This window comes from Prunus dulcis, chromosome 8, assembly GCF_902201215.1.
Source record: "Prunus dulcis chromosome 8, ALMONDv2, whole genome shotgun sequence".
In the NCBI taxonomy this organism is placed as follows: Eukaryota; Viridiplantae; Streptophyta; class Magnoliopsida; order Rosales; family Rosaceae; genus Prunus; species Prunus dulcis.
In genome coordinates, this window is record NC_047657.1 from 4,539,088 (window position 1) to 4,554,478 (window position 15,391).

Here is a 15,391-nt window from a genome sequence, read left to right on the forward strand (position 1 = left end):
ATTTATAAAAATTATTTATAAAAAGAAAAGTCCACTCACTCCTGATCCGAGCTAGCTAGACCTTCTGAAGGTCTCTTCTGCGGGTCTGCTTGGTCCCGGGTGCCTGGTTAAACCATCATGAATATTTAATTAATAAAACTGCTCGGTATAAGTTTTTAAGTAAAACCCTGACCCCCGACTCCTAGAAATACGTGCGCTAACTTAAAGTCTTTCTTATGCCAACTTTAGCATTGCAGATATTTAGAACTGTCTGAAAAAAAAAACCCGAGACTTCACTAAGCGATAAACTTCCATATTGGTCGATACGGAACCCCGTGGGGTCCACGACCTCCAATTACCACTCTGAGAGTTCCTTTAAGTTCCTCACATTTAAGGAACCATGTCTTGCAAGTCTGGTCTGAAACTAACGATCGGATTGATCACGATCGTATAATCGTAAAATTTCTAAACCCTAGCCCAAGGGTTCGCGATTTCAGAGTATCCGGGACACCGATTCACAATCCGTCGAATCCTACAAGATTCTGAAATTATCTAAAACAACATATCTGAAATTGAGAGCGATCCAACGACTCAACAGTATTGAATCCGGAAATCGCACAATATGGAAAATCCGTTCGGGGCTTAAACAGTATCCAAATTGAGATCCGCAAAATCTTACGCGCTCGTGACAACCTAAGGATCGTAACAAGACATAGTGCCACTGCACTACCCTCACCCACGCACCGCAGCACGTGCCGGTAGAGATGGGTGTCCAAAGCGATTTCACCTCATCGGAAAAACTTCAAACCACGGCTCCAAACTCCTACCCTAGGTAAAACACCATATTTGGAGTCACTTTTGTTCTTGGACCTACCCCAAAAACTGACCGGAAGTGGCCGATCACGGAGGCCGAAAATCGGCCGAAACTTCAAGCTCAAAAATCCAATAGCTACACTAAGAATCGATCAATTCCTGCCCAACAGGCAGCTAGAGCAGCTCGAGAGGTTCAAAATCCATACCTGGGTCGACGGAAATGGTGGCCGGAGGAGGGAGATCGACGACTTTGAAGTTTGGACGACGTCGGCCGCTTCTTCTCCAAATTCCTGTGAATCCGCGGCGGCTGGCGGCGGGAGGTGGCTGGGGTAGGAAGAGGAAGTCGTCTCGGTCATTTTGTACCGGCCCCGTCTCGTCCCGGTTATTTTGTACCGGCCCCGTCCACAGCCGTGGCCGGTGGCCGAAGATACGAAGGAGAGAAGGGGACGGACGCACGAGAGAGGGAGGTCGGCGCGAGGAGAGAGAAAGGCTTAGCTGTTTTTATAAATCCAACTTCAAAATATTTACGGTTGTGCCACTGGGACTCTTTTGACCATAACTCTCTCGTTACAACTCCGATTCGGGCCCACTCCGTGTCTACGGACTCGTTTCGTCGTGCTCTACGCAATGGCACAAGTGAAATTGTCAAATTCCTTTTTGGTCAAAAAGTCAACTTTTTCTCAATAAAATATTCCGAGGGCAAAATTGTCTTTTTTCAAAATAAATTACTAATTAATTAAGATTTTTTTGTTTTGGGTTATTACTATATATATACACACATTGTAGATTGATAAAGAAGGTCAAATATTATATATATTTGTTGCTATCATATATATATATATATATTGTACATAAAAACAAATACCGAATAACAACAACTAACAAATAAATAAAGATGGAAAAGGCATAACCAAAAAAAAAAAGAAAGTAAAAAGGTTTGCTTGCTATATGAAATAATGTACAGAAAACGACGCCATGGTTTGCTTTCTCTCTCTCTCTCTATATATATATGTACACCTAGCTCTCTCTCTCTCTCTCTCTCTATATATATATATATATATACCTAGTTCGTAATTAGTAATCTATATATCTAGCCATGGTTTGCCATCATATATGTACTATGCAGAAAACGAAGCCATGGTTATTCACGACCAAAATAAAAAAATAAAAACATAAAAACAGAAGAAGGAAAAGTAGAAAAAATAATTGGGATGCTTCTGTACATGGATATATGTACAGAGACAACAACTATTCAAAGACTATCAACCATACGATAGGGTATCAAAAGATAATACAAATATGAAAGCGTAGAAAAAAAGAAATTTTTTTTTACCTCCATTTTACAAAAACGCATGTTTTGGAAAGCATGTTCAAAATTTCTAGGGTTGATATAAGATTTGTCAAGGCCTTTTCTATTTATACTTACCACTTTAAATTCTAATGAAATTGGGCAAATCATTAATTCCTTCAAAATAAATAACTTTTTGAATACACCTAGATTTCGATGTATTTTTTAAAAATTGAATACAACTAAATTTTACAAACTCCTTTGTTTGGATGAAGTTATTGAAAATTATATGGAATTCTAAAATGAAAGAATTTAGATTTCCATCATTTCAATTTCTAGCAAATATTTCAGTGTTTGGATTTATGTATGTCAATTTTGTAAATGACGGAATTTTGTAAATGGCACCATAAAAATTGTGGAATGACACCTATATTGGTGGATATTAAACTTGGGAATTTGATGTCCCAATTTCCACAGTTTTTTTCCTTATCATTTAATAAATTCTACACTTAAGTTACTAAACAAGGGAATGTCAATTTCTCCTCTTCAATTTCTGACTTTTAGCTCAATTTTGAGTTATTTTCCCTCGTTCAAACGAAAGGTTAAAATCTTAATTAAATACACCTAAATTTTTGAACTCTTTTAAAGTCTTAGTTGAATACACCCCTTTTTGTTTTTCTCTTAGAGAGTTTTGAGATTATGGGTTATGGACCACAAAAAGACCCTCATCCAAAAAACCAAAACGGCCACGCAAATGCAACGTTCACTTGGAGACGAGACAACAACACTCAACATTCGTTCATACACAAAGCATGAGCATTACTTGCATGACATGAATGGTTGAAATTCAACAAACACCTCCTTTCAAATTCCAATTCCCAAACTCACATTTCTCCTTCACTTCTTCACTTCCCCTCCAAAAAACAATGCTTCTTCGCCTTCCCTCACCTCCTCTCTCCTCCTCCTACCTTTCCACTACCACACCCATACACCTCCGATTATTCTCTTCCTCCTCCTCCCCTCGCCCCCGTCCTCGTCGTCGCCGCTCTCTTTTCCGATGCGCCGCCGGAAACGACCTCGTCGAAGTCGACGCCTTCACGAATAAGTCGGGCTACCTCTTCGAGCTCAGTAACTCCGATGCCAACTCCATAGAAGACTATGACATCTCCAAAATTGGCGCCATTTACAGGCGGAGGCCGCTGATTCTTCTTCGCCGGCTCTTCCAGACTGGTCTCACCTTTGGAAAGTGGTTCGCGTTTCGCTACATTGATAACCTAATGGAGCGCTCTGACCAAATGTTCGAGGTCAATCTTTAATTCTGCTCTGTTCTGAAATGAAATTGCGAAACTTTTGGGTATTTATTAATTTTTAATAGTATGCAATGGAAATGGTTGATTTATACGTTTGCTTGCAGGTCAGAGCTGCAGAGCTTCGGCAAGTACTGCTGGAACTTGGACCGGTGCGTTATGCTTGTTTCTCTCTTTTTATGCATTTCATTATTGAATTGCTTACAATTGTTGATTATTTGTATTATTGTTTTGTGCTTAAGCTAGTTGTTAGTTAATTCTTATTATTATTATTTTTTTCAATCTTATAGGCATATATCAAAATTGCTCAGGCCATCTCATCTCGACCTGTAAGTTGAATCTTTCTGATTAAAGCGTGCTCTTCCTTAAAAAAGAAAAAAAGAAATTAAAGGTTTTAGACATTTCAGTCATCAAAATATGATGGTTTGTGCATATTTCTCTAGTTGGGTATTGATAGTCCCAAACTACATTTCCTTTTTTATGCAGAAAGCATTCCGTGCATGTACTATAATGTCTGTCCACACTTTTGGCTATTGCTTGTGTAAGAGTCTGACTAGTGCTCATTAGTCATTAGTCATTCCTGGTGGAATTTTTATTCAATTAGGAGGGGCCTTCTCCCTTTTTATCTGTTTTTAGTGAATTCTGGAATTTTTGTTCTTGTTTTCACTTCTTCTGCATTAATGTACTAGTGAAAGATATAGGGGCTTTGCAACACAATACAGGTAGGCAGGCAGTGCAGTTGATATTATTGACATCATGTTTAAAATTATGTGGAATTGTTTCATCGAAAGTCTGAATTTAGATCCAGCTTACGAGTTTGGCTAGTACTAATAATGGAGGCACAAGATAAATATAAAAGATTATGAAGTTTTGCATTTGATGTATTATATTGGAAGTGGTTTTTTTTTTTTTTTTGAAGTTGTCTTCTTACCTTGGTTCAATAACTCTACATATTCATGACATGCAGCAGTGCAGAGTTACATATATGCGTTGGGATGTTCTGCCCTCACTTTTTAATTTATATAGTGCACTTTCCCAAAATTAATGTTTTCAAGGCTTCATGTGTATTTTTGGATATTTTTGGAGATAACCTAGTTCTTGTTCTATTGGTAAAAGATAGTCATAAAATTTAGTTTGTTCTTTTCCAAAATGTAAGATTTCTGGGTCTACCTCAGCCGTTGCTTTGGTTATCCTATTAATTTTTTCTTTTTCCTTTTTAAGGACTTGATACCACCATCATATTTGGATGAGCTCTCACTGTTGCAAGATCGAATATCTCCATTTTCTACAGAAGTTGCTATAAATACAATAGAACAAGAACTAGGTTTACCAATAGAAGAGCTTTTTTCAGAGATCTCACTCGAACCTGTAGCTGCGGCTTCCCTTGGACAGGTCTTATTTGTTTATGCTTTGTTCATGACCATGTAACTTAACTTTCGGCATCCTTTTTTATCTTGACGGTCCAAATTCATCTCTCTCTCTCTCTCTCTCTCTCTCTCTGTGATGTTAGGTTTATCAAGCTAGGCTTCGTCGTACAGGACAGGTTGTTGCAGTCAAAGTGCAAAGGCCCGGAGTACAAGCCGCTATTTCCTTAGACATATTGATCTTGCGTTCCCTAGCAGGTCTACTTAGGAGAATAAGAAAATTAAACACTGATCTTCAGGTAATGTTGCAGCATGTAACTTAGTATTGCATCACCCTCTAGTTAGTGTGAATGAGAAGAAAATTTATGCACCCATCCCAGAGTTATTCTATGAGGTATGTCTATGAGAAACATTAGTACTTATCAATGTATGGTCGCTCTGTGTATGTGCATATTTTTTCTTTATATTGTTCTTTTATGCCTTTTTGATTTTTATGACCTTCACATGCAGGCAGTTGTTGATGAATGGGCATCAAGTCTCTTTCGGGTATGTATTTATCCCTTTATGCACCTTATGGACTTTGATGTTTCAAAGTATATGTTATCACTGTTGACATCTGATCAAAAGATATGAAAAAGAAAAATAAAGTATACTAGCAACCAGATACCGAACAAGTATTTTTATTTTCGTTTTTCCTCTTTGTTTTTGTTTATATGCTTTCTCATTGAAGTGACTATAGCATACACAAATAATGGATGTCTTTGGATAACTTTTCTTGGTTTACCACTATTTCCTAAAGATTAACTGTTAGAATGTGGCAAATTAATATTTTCAAACTATGACAATTAGAATGTGGACCACGTGTTATTTTTATATTCTAACGCCCCTATCACTTGAGGGTCTCTCTCACCTCTAGAGGGCCCAAAATGTGGAACTCAGTGTAAATTGCGAGATTGCAGTTTTATCGATGTGAACTCAGGATGTTGCACTCAGAGCATCCACAATGGGCTCCCTAAACCACCTCCTTAGACAAATTTTAGGGTGGAATCATAAAAATGTAACTCCAACCATGCTCCCTATCCACCTCCTAAAATAGGGAGTCCTCTAGGAGCTCCTAAATCTGAGGAGAGAGAAAGGACTCCTAGTGGCTCCCTATAATTTAATGCTGCTTTATTTAATGAGTATTTCAAACTTTTATTTAATGCTAACTATTTTTTATTTTATTTTTTAATACAGATGGACCAATCAAAAAAGAGTTATAGCATTTATGACTCTCCAAATTAGGGAGTATGGTTGGAGTTGAAATTTTTTAGAGAGCTCCTAAAATAGCTTTCTTATATTTTCAGCTAAATTTTAGCTAAGAAATAGAGAGCATCATTGTGGATGCTCTCAGACATGATATTTGAGTTTACCATTGTTTCAAAAGCTTAAGCTGTTGGAATGTGGGTTAAGCATTATTATTATTATTATTATCATCATTTTGAAAAGAAGATAGGCATTATTTTTATGCTCATAACATCTTCAAAACTCACGATTCAACTACAAATATACTCTTGCCAGAAACATGCTGCAGTGACATTATTAGCATGAATGGACAAATTTGCATCATGTGAAAAATTTGTCTGAACTGCACCGAAATTTTCAGCAGCATCCCTTGAATGTGATACTTTGTTTGTCATGTGTTATTATGCCTACTTGCTCACATTTCCTTTCCTTTTTTTAATTCCCTGAACATCTTTCTGTTATCTAAGATATCCTTTTTGGTTGTATAAGGTTTATTCTTAGAACTTCAAATTGAATACAGGTAAATCACATTGAATGCAGGAGATGGACTACAGGACAGAAGCAAATAATGGTCTCAAATTCAGGTAAGTGGAGGGATTCAAAACTTACGTAATCTTAATGATTGATAGTGTTGTAGGAACTAAGTTCTAAGGATAATAAATAAAGCCCATCCAAGAACAAGCATATAATTATGGGTACTCTTTTGTGTGATAAGTGCAATTTACACATACATTTGAGGTTCATTGAATTCACATGATTAGTGTAGTAGGTGGGATAGATTATGTTTTTAGAATTTTTGTGTAATAAATGCAATTTACACATACATTTGAGGTTCATTGACGTCACATGATTAGTGTATTAAGTGTGATAGATTATGTTCTTAGAATTTCAAAGTGTATTAATGCGGCTTTTTTCAGATTTATGTACCAATGAGCCTATAAAAGGGGCACTTAGCAAGCTTTAGTAAAAGTTAGTGAAAGTTCTTGTGATTTCCTGTTCGTTTGAAAAGTTTGGGTTGACTCGGAGTGAGTCCAAGGCTGGTGCGATTCCGTAATTTTTCTAATTTCTATTGTAGTGATTCCAGTAAACATTTGGTGGGATTCCATAGGCTTGAGTGAGTCTGGATCTCTCTTATATTCCTTTAACTCATTCTTCTACTACATCAGTTTTGGTATCAGAGTTGGTTCTTCTGCTATATTCTTACATGGTGGGAGATCCTAAACACTTGGTACTTGGGTAGATGGGACTCAGAGATCAATCTTAAATTTATACTACCTCACATGTCAAATTATAGCCTATTTGTCATCTCTCTCTCTCTCTCTCTCTCCCCAATAAGATTCTCTTGCTTTTCCTTACATAAATGAAGCTTTCTATTTTATTTCATTGAAGGCCTAAGTTTATTAGTTACCTAATGGAAGGTACCCCTTTTCAGTCTCTGGCAATGTTTACTTTACACACCATGCAAGGAAGTTACTTTGAATTGCCTCGTGATCAACTAAAAGCTTCAATTTGAAAAGCAAAATCCTTTGACTTTTAAAGATGACAACTTGTTTCATTTGCAGTAACATTCTTTGACTTTGACCTTACCATAGTTTGACACGCTTTCTGCCTATAGGGCACTGTATTATCATAAAATTTCAATGTATCACCTCCCGTTTTCTTTCATGTCATTGAAACTTTATATCCTTTTCCAATTGTTATGAGGTGTATGTTTCACATTGAGCTTGATTACAAAATTAATGTTCTAACTGTGGTCCTCTGCGCTTGATCAGAAAGCTATATGGTGGTATACCTGATGTTTTGGTTCCAGAAATGTATCTGGATTACACAACTCGTAGGGTGCTTGTGATGGAATGGGTGGAGGTATTTGCTATTGCGTTTGTCTTGGTTTTGTTTATAACATGCTATGGGACCAGCTCTATAAAGAACAACTTCCAGTGGCTTCCTGACCATTCTCCTTTAATTATCACATTTAATTGGAGTGCACAAATGTGATAATCAGAATTCCAATTGGACCCAAGATAGAATTGAAAGGTGTATGAGATATTGCAACTAAACAAGATTAAAATTTTGTTTGTAATTTGTTGCGCACTTAAATCATAAGAATTGAAAGTGGTGGATATATGTGGATATATATGACTTAAGTACTAGGAAATAGAAATTACTTTTCTTAAAGATGTATTTTTATGTGCCGTTTAGTATGTCTGTATGTTTCTGCTTATATTTTCTCTGTTTACTTGTATTCTAGGGGCAGAAGCTGTCAGAAGTAAATGATCTTTACATGGTTGAGGTCATGCGCTAAACTAATTTCAGTTTCACCATTCCTCAAAAATCGACCTGTTGAAGTCTTTACTTTTTATGTTTAATTTTTACCTTGCCGAAGAGCTTAATAAAATGCCTGCTTCTTGGTGCTGAATAGGTTGGGACTTACTGCTCATTCAATCAACTTCTGGAATATGGATTCTATCATGCAGATCCACACCCTGGAAACCTTCTTCGTACATATGATGGGAAACTTGCCTATTTAGGTACTAGGCTTGCTCACGTGTGAGGTTAACTTTACATTTTGTTTGTGCATAACATATGTGAATGTGTGGTTGAGGGATAATAAATGCTAGTTGCTATGGTGATTTTAGAGAATAACTTATGAAGGACAGTGTACGAAACGAATGTGTCTGAAAAACAAAAGAAAGCCACCAAAAAAATACAACAGAATAAGGGAATTAGAGCAAGATTGCCAAAATATAAAGTTTCAAGTAATGAGGTTTATTAAAAATAGGCCCATCTAGATATTAAATAGAAGCGGCGTTGAACAAAGATTTGTATAGATATTTATATCCAAATTGGAACTGGTGGACTGTTCAAATTTGACTGTGAACAAAGATTTACATAGTTCAAGGTAAGAAAGAAAAGACGCCACAAAGACACGATGGAGATAAATTTACTCTTTGCTGCTTAATGGGTTGAATTCCAATTAATGTGTTGATTTATTTTATTAACCTCTATTAACTTACATGGTTCCACAATCAGATTTTGGTATGATGGGTGAATTTAAACAAGAACTCCGCAATGGATTCATTGAAGCTTGCCTCCATCTTGTAAACCGTGATTTTGGTGCTTTGGCTAAGGACTTTGTTACTCTTGGGTATTATGTTTTCCATTTCTTTCAGTTGATGCACAGGTTATGTTAATTGACATTGCTGGAAGTTATTTTGTTAATGCTTTTACAAACTCTGCAGGCTTATTCCACCAACTGCAGACAAGGAAGCTGTTACAAAGGCTTTAACAGGTTCCTCTTTGTGTTTACATGAACCTAAGGACTTAGTTTGTCTGATGTCTTGTAATTAAAAGTCGGGACTTCTTTCTGTGGAAGGGCTCCATGAACTGGTCTGATGCCACCAGCATTGTTTGTGTCTGTAGGTGTCTTTCAGAATGCTGTTGCCAAAGGAGTGCGAAATATTAGCTTTGGAGACCTCTTAGGAGATTTAGGAACCACCATGTAAGGTGTTTCCTGTTTCATTTTGATCCACTTGGAAGATAAGATTTATAAATTTGCAAACTTTAATGTGCCGCCATCCTTTGTTTCTCAGTTAACATTTTAAGGTTGCCAATGCTAGAGCTTGTGTGGATTCATCATATATTTTTAGGCCATTGATTTCACAATTTCATGACTTATATTCCCTCATCCACAACATTAAATGAAAAATCAATTTCAGTGGCATCCACATCTTCATCCTCGTCGTTATCATCATTATCATCTTCCTCATATTTTTCCTTCGCTTCTTGGGAAACAAAGTCCTCCCAAGTCCATAAGACTGTTGCTTTTCACCCACACTAGGATGAAGACACAGCTTTTTTAGGGGTTTTCAATGTATGAAAAATGTAAGTTTAAATTGAACTTATAAAGCAATTTTTGTAATAATTGTCTTCGTGGAATTTCTCTCATATTATTGGTGCAGTCACTGTTGTGCCAGGTCACGTTGAACATTGTGTCGTCTATTTCTCTTCTTTTGATATCCAAGAAATCTGTCTTATATCAAACCACTTGATTATTTGCATTTTAACTTTTTCCACATGGAAAGTGTGCATATGTTTTCACTTCTCGTTCACATTTCCTGAAGATTGGAAGTATGTACTGCTATATTGAAGTTGACATGTTCACTCTCTTGAGCTTTATATATAATTGTTCATCAATGAATTGTCTGATATTTTCTTTGTTTGTTGCAGGTACAAGTTCAAATTCCGTATACCTTCTTATTTTTCTCTTGTCATTCGAAGGTAGTTTTGTGTTTCCAAAAATATAAAATGGACCTCATGTACTGTTATTTATTTTTGATATTTTGTTTATTCGTATATAGCTTCTCAATTTGTTAAATAATATTTATTACCTGGTTAGTCCTCTGATAATGACACCCAAAGAGAATGTAAAAAACTAATTCCGTCACAAATGAAATCCACTTACTTCTGCTTACTTAACCTTATCATCAAAGAAGTTATGTCTTTCCAACCAAACAATACATATAGAAACCAACACTGCACATCTCTAGACTTTCCACGAGACAATTTATCTACGAAGACAATTAGTCTAGCATCATCTAATGTTAAATCTGAAAATTCTTAGAACTTTCCATCAATTTAGTTTCTGCCAAATGTTAAATACTTGTGCTATCTGTTGTCTTCTAATATGTTTGTTTATGGTTCTAAGCCTTGCTGTATTGGAAGGCGTCGCCATCGGCACCAACCCAGATTACAAAGTTTTAGGTAGTACGTACCCATGGATTGCTAGAAAAGTACTAACTGATAGCTCACCAGAGCTCAAGTCTTCCCTGCATGCCCTTCTTTATGAGGTAAAGCTCCAATACAATTTTTAAAATTTTTTCTATATGAGGAGTAGTACTGTTTCTTTCTATTTTTTCGCTCATTGTATATTCTTCATCATACCACAATCTTGATTCCTAGATGATGTCTTATCAGGAAGGCATTTTCAAAATTGATCGTCTAGAGTCTCTACTTTCAGAGGTAATAACTATTTCTTTCTTGATGCGTGTCCTCTGGTCTTTTTCTTGTGAAACATGTATTTATAATGGAATGTGAGTTAGATACATGATGCATTTTTAGTTCACACTAACATCTTAGTTATCTCGAATTTCGGTACAGTTGTTGTCATTGAATTAATTTTAATTACTCTTTTGTGGCAGGCCCTCCGTGCCAGAACAGAGAAGGCTTTATTAAGAAAACAAGAAGATGAGAGGGTAGTTATCAAGCAAATCCTTTCTTTTATGTTGGCAGAGAAGGTAAGAATTTGCATGTGTCTTATTTCCTTTTCATCTTCAATCTGGGCAGCCAGATCATAAAATCAATGTCAAATCTTACTTTATTTGTAATGTCATTTCAGGGTGCATTTGTGAGGGATATACTTCTTCAAGAATTTGCGAAGGTAGAATCATTGTGCTTATGCTTGTTATTTTAGTTATAACCCATATTAGGAATGGTGATAGTAGAAAAGTACAATTTTAATTAACCAACATAACAGAAATGTAACTGCAGTCTGTATTTTTTAATATCTGAAACATATTTTGTTTTGTTTGGAAGGTTTTACCTTTACATTAGAGCCGTTAATAATTGAACCTTAAGTAGTTACTGTGTGTTGGGGTTTCCCCCCAACTAATTCATTAAAAATAAAAACAGAATTGAACCTTGATGGATAAAATGTATTAAATAATAGAATTACTAGTTTCCCCGTAAATATATTTTTCTGATGAGAAAAAAAAAATCTTAAGACTATAAGAGATGGAATTGTTAATTATTTACACGGAGCGAAGTTTGTTCTACAGAAGATTATTGTTTGTCGGGGACTATCAAATTTCAACTTATAAGTTAATACAGTGTTCAATTTAATATGCCTTTACAGTGCGGCATAAAACCACTTAGAATGTTAGGGGTAAAATGAGTCTTCAATGATATATTAACGCATGGACTTCATAGAATAGATCTCTATTGTTACACAGTTATAACCCAACATCTGGATTGTGAATTAAAAACGTGTATCACATGTTCCCTGTCAAGGTCCACTGGATTTCAAAATTTGAAAATGGCTGAATGATTGCAGTTTACACAAACTAAGACGTATCTGTTGCCCATCCTATGACACATGTTTAATTCCCCTGCAACAATTAAATGATTGGCCTTGATGAAAGAGATAAACTATTTCATCATTGTAATCCCTGAGTTTCGCATATGGCATCAGAGATATGGTTGAATTTGTCAAAATGCCTTGGGCATGCGGTTATTGTAGTTATTATTGTACTTATTATTCTTGCTCTTCTTATTATTGTTTTTGGTATTTCTTTTCTATTTGATTCCTCAATTGAACTCAGGGATTGGATGCACTTGGGCTGGCAACCTTGGATTCTATTACTACTCTGGCAACTGCAAGCATACCATTCACTTCTACTTTTTCATTCTCAACAATGACTAATGAAGACAAAATCAACTTAAGAACACTACATCGCCTTCTGCTGTTACTGTCAGGGCTTCAAGGAATTGAAAACTCCAAAGCAGTAAGAGTTTAAGCTTGTTTGGCGTAGTGATGAATAATATCAGTGGGAAAGAATAAAGGGAGGGAAAGACGAAAGGGCTAAATGCACATAATATTTCTTTGAAAGGGCTAAATAAAGGGCTTGATTTTCTGGTTGTGGTATGGCTTAGGCTTTTCCTGTGAACCTTCTCATGGTAGTTTAGAACTATGACTGGCAAGTATGTTGAGTCTAGGTTGGTATATCTCTGTTTTCATCTGAATGAATTTAGCGACACTTTTTTCCTTTTTTTGGACCAATGGTTTCTTTTGTTTTCAAAGCAGTTTTCTTCTGTGACAAACTGCAAAAATATATATATTGACAGGTATAATTTTGAGTATTGGAAGTGCATTGATTGGTGCTTAGGTTTTGTTTTTATTTTTCTTTAAAGTCTTTGGCTTTATATGCTTTGCGCAAATGTGAATGTTGTGGCCATTCAAATGATTTCAATAATTATAATAATAATATTCTCTGAGATGATATCCCTGTGATAAAGAAGAGTAGTTTTTTGGATTGGAAAAGATGGAGAAAGTATTTGCAAGACAAGTTGCATGTTCATGAACACTAAACACTTTGAAAGCTTAATTTTGCATTTTGAAAAAGTCATTCTTCCTCTTAATTTTTTTGATGAGGACAGTTATAAATAAGGTGATGGTTCTATGTAGAGTTTGGACCACCCATATTTTCTCAGTTAGTTCCCTTTAAATGGATACATGTAATGAAGTTACTGTTTTACCCCTAATTTTTTGGCATTAAAAAAAATGGCCTGGCCACAGAAAGCTAGAGGATGCAGAGGGGTTGTTGCCTCCAGCACCATTGATAGAGGTGCCAGGAGTGTATAGAGGAATGGCAGCTGGAAAGTCCTTTATCTTTTTCTATATAAATTGTTTGCTCTTCATTTTGTTTTGTTAAGGGTAAATTTGCATTAAAAATTTTACAAATAAGGGGAAGATTACTAGAACCACCCATTTGTGAATTGGAACCTCATTAAATGGAAGATCACATTTGAAGATGACACCTAGTTTTCTATGATCAGAAAGTTATCTTGCATTTGAGACTTGAAGTGTTCTATGGTATAGGCGAGTTTGTTGCAATAATTTCATTTTATAGTGTGAGTATTATGTTTTGTTATTAATTGTCACGTACACATTGTAGTGAAGGATATAACTTTTTCAGATTGTGTGTAATCTTAATGTTTCTATTTACTGATAATTCTCAACTTTGGCCTTGAAGGTAATTAAAGAGGATATCCCATACAATAATCAACAAATGAACTTGGAGGAAGCATCATTAGTATTCAATCAGCTTGCATCCATTCAAGACATTCTACCTATCCTTTCTGTTATTTCTGAGGTAAGGATCGCATTTATGTTTGAACATTATCAATTACATATTTTGGCATGCTAGTTCTGGAATGAGTACTTGGTAGCTTTGGATTTCCAAAACTGTAGTGTTTGGATCCATATGGCCATTCACTTCTCTTCAAGATTTCAGATTTAAAAGGTTATGACAGCGTTCCTAGAAGGTATGGTTGTTATTTCGTGGCATTAACTGAGTAGTCTTCACAGAATAGGTTTGACTAGGAATTTGGCCCTAATTTATGCAATTGACTAGTCGTCCAGTTGTTGAAGAGTTGTTTAAATTTTCCAGCAATGTATGTTTTTATTAATTTAATGATGATTATACCTTTTGGTCAGAAGTTGACACTTCTGCATAGACGAACTGGGGAATTTTGTGGGAATTTGTGGTCCTTATAGAAGTTTCCTACCAGTGTGGGAAACAGATTATACCTTTTGATCACCAGTGGCGAAGCCAGGATTGAAACTTGGGGTTTAATGGGCGGGGGCAGGGGCCTAGGAGGTGTGCTTGAGATGGGGTCGGGACTTGTGAGCTAAAAAGTTTGCTTAGATGATGTTTTGGTGCATGCACTGTCGGGAAAGAACCATCTTTTTTCTGTAATATATGGCAAGCATCTTCTGTGCCTATTGTCCATATGCAATTGTTATTTTTTGTTTTTTTACCGGTTGTAGCTTTTCTCTGTCACAATCAGTATATAATTTTTTTTTTTTTTGTGGGGGAATCAAACCTAGGATTAAACCTTATACACTTGTACTTTTTATAATGTGCAAATTATCTTTCTTTTCTGATTACTAGTTCTTTGTACTTTGTTAATGTTTGGACTGCATTCTGCATTTTGCATTTATGCTGATTACAACTTTATATGTTCATACTTTGGCAGCTCCCACCAGAATCACAGCAGCAGTTACTTAATCTGCCAGCCGATCTCACAGGAAGATTAATTTCTCGTGCTGCTGCAAGGACGATCCGAAGGATCATTTTATGATACCCAAATATAATTTCGACAGCAATCAAAGTTGCTAGCTTATACAAGAAGCAAGATTTTGTGCAGTCTTCTTTCTGGTTTTCCTTGGCTGTATTGATCATGCCTTACAATTGGTTCCTTTCTTTTCTCGTCTAGCTAAAACTAATTCTAAATTATTTTTCAAAGCAAAATATATATATATATATATATATATATATATATATGTAGGAAATTATAAAGGTATGGAAATGGTTTGGGTGGTTCACTATTATACTCAATATAGGGATCCAAATTATTTTAAAAAAAAAATCCACATTCAATAGACTTTAGAAACACATCCAAAGCCTATTTACAACATAACAAAGAGGCTTTGAGCTTTCTATAAATTACAAAACTGTCATCGATTTTTTAAAACAAGCTTAAGTCCAAAATCTTTATTAAAAAAAAAAACTCAAAAC

At 35.7% G+C, this 15,391-nt stretch overlaps 1 protein-coding gene across 2 annotated transcripts; it reads left to right on the forward strand.

Annotated features, from left to right (window-relative positions):
- The first annotated feature begins 2,831 nt into the window (after nucleotides 1-2,831).
- Nucleotides 2,832-15,138, forward strand: LOC117638187 (uncharacterized aarF domain-containing protein kinase At1g71810, chloroplastic-like). Of its 2 annotated transcripts, XM_034373317.1 has the most exons (21): nucleotides 2,832-3,384; nucleotides 3,495-3,539; nucleotides 3,678-3,716; nucleotides 4,609-4,779; nucleotides 4,898-5,050; nucleotides 5,262-5,297; nucleotides 6,576-6,619; nucleotides 7,808-7,898; nucleotides 8,284-8,325; nucleotides 8,455-8,563; nucleotides 9,066-9,180; nucleotides 9,275-9,324; nucleotides 9,456-9,534; nucleotides 10,263-10,313; nucleotides 10,741-10,882; nucleotides 11,010-11,054; nucleotides 11,234-11,329; nucleotides 11,431-11,472; nucleotides 12,413-12,595; nucleotides 13,844-13,963; nucleotides 14,850-15,138. In XM_034373317.1, exons 1-21 carry the CDS (start codon nucleotides 2,917-2,919, stop codon nucleotides 14,952-14,954), a joined length of 2,226 nt encoding a protein of 741 aa, XP_034229208.1. In that variant the 5' UTR covers nucleotides 2,832-2,916; the 3' UTR covers nucleotides 14,955-15,138. The 2 variants fall into 2 exon arrangements, with proteins under 2 accessions (XP_034229208.1, XP_034229209.1); XM_034373318.1 differs by lacking the exons at nucleotides 3,678-3,716; nucleotides 4,609-4,779 and having other exon boundaries at nucleotides 2,854-3,384.
- The last annotated feature ends 253 nt before the right edge of the window (nucleotides 15,139-15,391 follow it).

Coding starts and splice junctions, on each gene's coding strand:
- LOC117638187 (XM_034373317.1), top strand. CDS start 2,917: ATGGTTGAAATTCAACAAACACCTCCTTTCAAATTCCAATTCCCAAAC. Junction 5,298..6,575: donor GGGCATCAAGTCTCTTTCGG/GTATGTATTTAT, acceptor CATTGAATGCAG/GAGATGGACTACAGGACAGA. Junction 8,326..8,454: donor ATGATCTTTACATGGTTGAG/GTCATGCGCTAA, acceptor GGTGCTGAATAG/GTTGGGACTTACTGCTCATT.